Source organism: Phaethon lepturus, unplaced genomic scaffold (genome assembly GCF_000687285.1).
Source record: "Phaethon lepturus isolate BGI_N335 unplaced genomic scaffold, ASM68728v1 scaffold13455, whole genome shotgun sequence".
NCBI lineage: Eukaryota > Metazoa > Chordata > Aves > Phaethontiformes > Phaethontidae > Phaethon > Phaethon lepturus.
Window position 1 is genome coordinate 38,645 of NW_010538448.1, and position 5,879 is coordinate 44,523.

Sequence of the window (5,879 nt, forward strand, 5' to 3'; positions counted from 1 at the left end):
TTAATATATAAAATACTATATATAAAATACTATGTATTAAATAATATATCTGGTCCCACTAAGATGGGTGTTCCTACTTAGCAGAACCATAAAGAAAGTATGGGAAGGTGTATCTACCTCCTCTTTTGAGGCTAACGCCTAAACAACACTAAAATCATCCCTGAACCACTCAGCCTGCAGTCCAGACATGTCTGCGCCCATTCTACATTTCATGGTCTACACTCTCAATATACAGCCTTCAGGATTTCCTAGTAAGTCTTCCATAGCATTTCCCAGTCTCACCACACTGTTTTACTTCCACTGAACCACGGCTCATCTTCCAAGTTTGCTCTCTGTGAAAGGGATATTGCCTGCTTCTTGTGCAGCATCTACAGATCCATACTGTAGTAGAACAGCAGGACTCTCACCAAGCCCTGGCTCTCCTTGGGGTGGTCACAGACAGAGACTCTTGGACCTTCCTCCTAGATAGCTGTCAGGCAGGTTTGGAAAGAACAGAGCAGGGGACTTTGTGCTTCATGTTCAGTCAGCGTTGTTGTGGGGTTTCAACATCCTCTTCCTCCTCCTCACCATGTTCAGTGTGGCGCAGCAGCAGCTCCAGGTCAGGGTCAGAGCTGGCCTCTTTGTGTAGTTTCAGTGCTTTTTCACCTGTGTGCAGACAGCCCATTTAGTGACAAACTCGCTGGAGTACCCATCAGACCTGGTGTTGGCAAGGAGCTGGAACTAGACACAGCTCCTAGTGATGCTATGAGAATGCCTACAGAGAAACAGAAAGGGATTTAAAACAGAATCACCTTTGGAATTCAGGGCTTTGAGAATGACATGAAGGGAGATTCCTGACAGACAGACAGCAAAGCCCAGCCAGTTCAAGAGACTGAGACGGTCTCCCAGCAAGTGTGTGGCGAGGAATAAAATGCAGATTTCCTGTGGAAACAAAAAACATGACAAGTGGCAGGGCAGGACCTGAGGAGATACGCATGAGACGTTTTACAGCTCGAGCCTAGATCAAGATGTCAGGCTGCCAGTTTCCATCAGCACATTCTTCCATGTGCAGAGAGTTCCAAAAACAGTTTCTAGAAACAGAATGACCTGCTAAACTGAGATGTGGGATTTTAAATCCTCTGACTGCATAGCTTGGCTACATGGGAATCCTGTGACTTCCGGAACAGACAAATTTCATGTCACCATTCAGCTCAGGAGTATGTGTGCTGGATTCCTCAAAGGAGGGAAGAATGTGCCAAACTAGGTTAAAGAGACAGCTCAAACCTGTGGCTTGTTCATATCCAGGTCTGATGTAAGAGCATGCCCTTCTTACCCCTCCCTCCCACACCATCCATTGCTCATGAGGCCCACATGTTTTTGTCTATCCCAGATCCCACCAAACTTTGGACCTTAATGGTATTTTTTATAGAACAGCCACTAGTCTCTGCCCCTTGCTGCCAGGGACCAAGGGACTTCACTGCAGAGACTGCAAGGCAAAGCATAAAGCTCCTGTGCAAGGAGACCCAAAATAACAGGAGATGATTTCTACAGCTCTAAGGAAGTTCCCACCAGATGAGGCAAATTAGGGATGATTCAGTACTTGCCTTCTAGTATTAGCACAAGAACCATGCCTTACCTTAAAAATGCCAGCAATGGAAAGGGTGAGGCTAGATGTTCTGGAAACCAAGAGGAACTCAGAAAAGCCTAGACCAAAGGCAAGAATTCCACCCAAGAACAGCTTCCCTACCAGAGAGAACAGCATTAAGCTTCTCTGATATGGACAAAGGCAGGCCTAGGAACAAGACAGTGAGTAGCAGAGTACCCTTCTCAACTCCCAGGACTCCTCACAACAGGGTGGGTGTGGGCTGCTCACATTCCAGTATCAGGAGGATGTGGAGCCAGTTCTTCAAAGCCCTTCCACAAGTGTGGCAGGCTACTATTCCTATGCACTCTTTAATGTTCTGACAGGTCAGCATAAAGTCTATCTGGGTCCTTATAATTCCAGGTCTCTAACTACTTTGTAAAGTTAATAGCTGTTCACTTATCTAAATTAATCATCTCAAACAACAAACTGCTAAGCAATCTCCCCAACCACACTATAAAGCTATCCCTGCTTTCTCTAATTAACTCACGCACCCTCAAACACCGCAAAGAGTGGGAAGAGCCCCAGGAACATGAGCGGCTGCAGGTGAAACATGATATCAATGGGGTTCTGGAGCCCTGAAAGAGGAGAATCAATAACAGCAAGCAATCAATAGCAACAAGCCAGGGAATAACATACCTCCTAGAGCCTTTATTAGTACCATTCTTAGACATACACCTTATTTGTAACGCCCACGCCTGTGCTGCTGCAGAGACCAAGCCACCTTCACTACCCATCAACACATAACCCCTGCCCCAGGTTTCAAACACTGTCTCTTGTACAAGATGTTTTGTTTCTGCAGCAAGGGCCACCACCTCCTCATTCCCCTCCCTGTTACCAGCACCACCACCCACTTCCTAACACTCTACATACCCAGTTCAGCCTTCTGCATAAGTATCTGTGTGAGAGTCCAGCGAATACCCCCAAGGAAAGAGGCACACAGCACCAGCATGAACCCCTGTGCGTTGAACTGTGTGGACTTGTAGGTGAACATGAAGAGCCCCGCAGCGATGAGCAGAACCACCAGCAGCAATGCTACCCTCTGGACGAGAGCAAACACAAAGTCACTACAGACTCCGGGAGCTGAAGAGAGAGAGACACCCCTCCTCTCTTTCAGATTCATCCACATAATTGCATTCTTCCTCTACTTATGTTTCTTGTACATGTACTACCTATTTCCCTGGGAATGACCTTCTCCTTCCCTAAAGCATTGCATGGGACCCTTACCACTTCCTCCAGCTTGAAGAGCAGTGAAAAAAGCAGGATGAAGAGAATGGCAGAGGATTTCGTCATCGTGTAGCTGTAAGGACCAAAGTACACTGTCAGTCTCCTCCAATGCAGTCCTTCCCAGCAAAGTACTATTCAGAACCAGATCACCCACTTCTACAATGCTACCAAGAAGTTATCATAGACCCTGCATGCCAACCCCACCAAGCCATAAATCCATTCAAGAAACTGACCCTCACAAAGCACTTTCTAAACCCCACCAGAGGGCTCCCAGGGAAGCTGGTGTTTGTACTCACAGGGAGACAGTGACGTATAGGAAGCTCCAGTTACTCAGCCCAATATCCAAGGAAGTTGACAGAGCTAAAGAATCAAAGAAAAAAATCTGGAAGTTAACTGTCTTCCACTACATACAAAAAACCACAAACAAAACCCTGCTACTTAATCACAAACACAGAGAGCAGAGCAGACTCAGAAAAAACCCATGTTTTCCTCAGGTTAACTCTTCAGTGCCAACAGAGCGCAGATATCCTCAGCTCTTTATGTTTCTGTCCTGTTCCCTGTGATTCCTGGCAGATCGAGGAGTGCTACTGGTTATTATGGTAACTCATAGAAAAGTCATGCAGCACTGAGATGGCTATGCAGCCCTGCCCCGGGCCAGCTGCAGGAGCAGGAGGACCCTGGGAACTACGGACCTGTCAGCCTCACCTCTGTGCCTTGGAAGATCATGGAGCAGATCCTTCCAGAAGCTATGCTAAGGCACATGGAAGGCAGGGAGGTGATTCGAGACAGTCAGCATGGCTTCACCAAGGGCAATTCCTGCATGACCAACCTAGTGGCCTTCTGTGATGGAGTGACCACATCAGTGGACAAGGGAAGAGCTACAGGTGTCATCTATCTGGACTTCTCTAAGGCCTTTCACACAGTCCCCCACAACATTCTTCTCTCCAAATTGGAGAGATATGGATTTGACAGATGGAGTACTGTTTAATATCTTCATCAATGACTTAGACAGTGGGATAGAGTGCACCCTCAGCAAGTTTGCAGATGACACCAAGCTGAGTGGTGCAGTTGATACGCCTGAGGGACGGATGCCATCCAGAGGGACCTGGACAAGCTTGAGGAATGGGCCTGTGTGAACCTCATGAGGCTCAACAAGGCCAAGTGCAGGGTTCTGCACCTGGGTCAGAGCAATCCCCACTATCAGTACAGGTTGGGGGATGAAGGGATTTGAGCAGCCCTGCTGAGAAGGATATGGGGTTACTGGTGGACAAGAAGCTAGACACGAACCAGCAATGTGCGCTCATAGCCCAGAAGGCCAACCATGTCCTGGGCTGCATCAAAAGAAGTGTGGCCAATGGGTTGAGGGAGGTGATTCTGCCCCTCTGCTCTGCTCTGGTGAGACCCCAGCTGCAGTGCTGCATCCAGCTCTGGAGCCCTCAGCACAGGAAAGACATGGACCTGTTGGAGCAGGTCCAGAAGTGGCCCCAGAAATGGTCAGGGACACCTCTCCTGTGAGGAAAGGCAAAGAGAGCTGGGGTTGTTTAGCCTGGAGAAGAGAAGGCTCCAGGGAGACCTTATTGCAGCCTTCCAGTACTTCAACGGGGGCTTCTAAGAAAGCTGGGGACACTTTTTAACAGGGCCTGTAGCAATAGGACAAGGGGCAACAGTTTTAAACTAAAAGGGGATAGATTTATACCAGATATAAGGAAGAAATTTTTCCCAGTGAGTGTGGTGAAACCCTGGCACAGGTTGCCCAGAGATGTGGTAGATACCCCATTCCTTGAAGCATTCCAGGTCAGATTGGACAAGGCTTTGAACAACCTGATCCAGTTGAAGATGTCCCTGCCCATTGCAGGGGGATTGGACTAGATGACCTTTAAAGGTCCCTTCCAACCCAAACTATTCTGATTCAAGTTGGGCTCAGCACCACACTTACTAAACATACACTATGCAAAAGTGCAGAAATCACAGAATCAATAACCCTTGCCCTCCCTGTCACTGAAAGCCATCACAGACTTGCACAGTCTTTTTTGAATGTATCAGAGCATGATAACTGGCAAGTGTGAGGGCCACTGCAAGAAGCCTGAAGAAGGAAGTCTGGCAAGAATCCCTAGCACACATCCTTCATCCTGGTGCAGCTCTTGTTACAGTCTATTCTCCCTTGTATATAATCATCCTACCACAGGAAACAGTTTTAGTGATCCAGTGGCATGCTATGCTGAAAGACAGCATTACTACAAATGTGGACAAAGCATTTTTCAAGAAACCATGGGGCATGTTATGTAAGGTATTGTAAATCTTGAGAGAGATCTTAGACCAGATGCTGTTCTGTGGGAGACAGTACAATGATGACTGAACCAACATAATATACAGCCAAAGAATTGCTGAAGTAGCTAGTGTGCTCTGAATAGGAGCTTCACTCCTTGGTTTCAGCTACAGCAGTTTTGTGTGTCATGTATGATGAACTTCTGTATTGTAAAGACCAAGTTCCAACCAGAGATCGCTCCCGAAATAACATAAATGTATGGCTTGATGTCAACATTAAAGAGAAAAAAGTAACTTGCAGAGACAACTTAGGGACATACTGTATGAGATTCTCAATGCATGTTCTCATATGCCAGTGGCTCCTTCAGAAAAACACATTCAGTGTGGCCTCTCTATTCTCTAACTAGTTTTTGTTATGACCAATAACACCTCTAAAGCTAAATCTTCAAGTAACACCTCCACCTACCTTACATCTGCTAAGGATACCCACGGGACTCCTGCAAGTGCTGGGCACCCGCGAGAGGGATGCTTGCCGCTCCTCGCGGTTCACACTTACCTCAAGGGAGACAGCAAATGTCCTGTTTGCTCTGGGCGCTGCGGCACGCCCGGCCCTGAAGACGACCCCAGGACCCCGGCCCGAGAGCCGCACTCAAACGCGGCTCCGGAAGAGGCCCGAGAATGCGCCACGACGGCCAAAGCAGCGTGCGCACCCTGGAACAACCGCTCAGCGCCCCGCTCTCTCGCCCCTCTGCCCCGCCAGCGGACC

At 47.9% G+C, this 5,879-nt stretch overlaps 1 protein-coding gene across 1 annotated transcript; it reads right to left on the reverse strand.

The window, feature by feature from the left end:
* Positions 1-312: 312 nt before the first annotated feature.
* SLC35C2 (solute carrier family 35 (GDP-fucose transporter), member C2) lies at positions 313-3,204 on the reverse strand. Its single transcript, XM_010286814.1, is given in 8 exon segments — positions 313-645; positions 792-921; positions 1,616-1,742; positions 1,744-1,771; positions 2,116-2,199; positions 2,495-2,663; positions 2,849-2,921; positions 3,145-3,204. Coding segments are annotated over 7 exon segments (726 nt in total). The 5' UTR covers positions 2,915-2,921; positions 3,145-3,204; the 3' UTR covers positions 313-523.
* Positions 3,205-5,879: the final 2,675 nt, after the last annotated feature.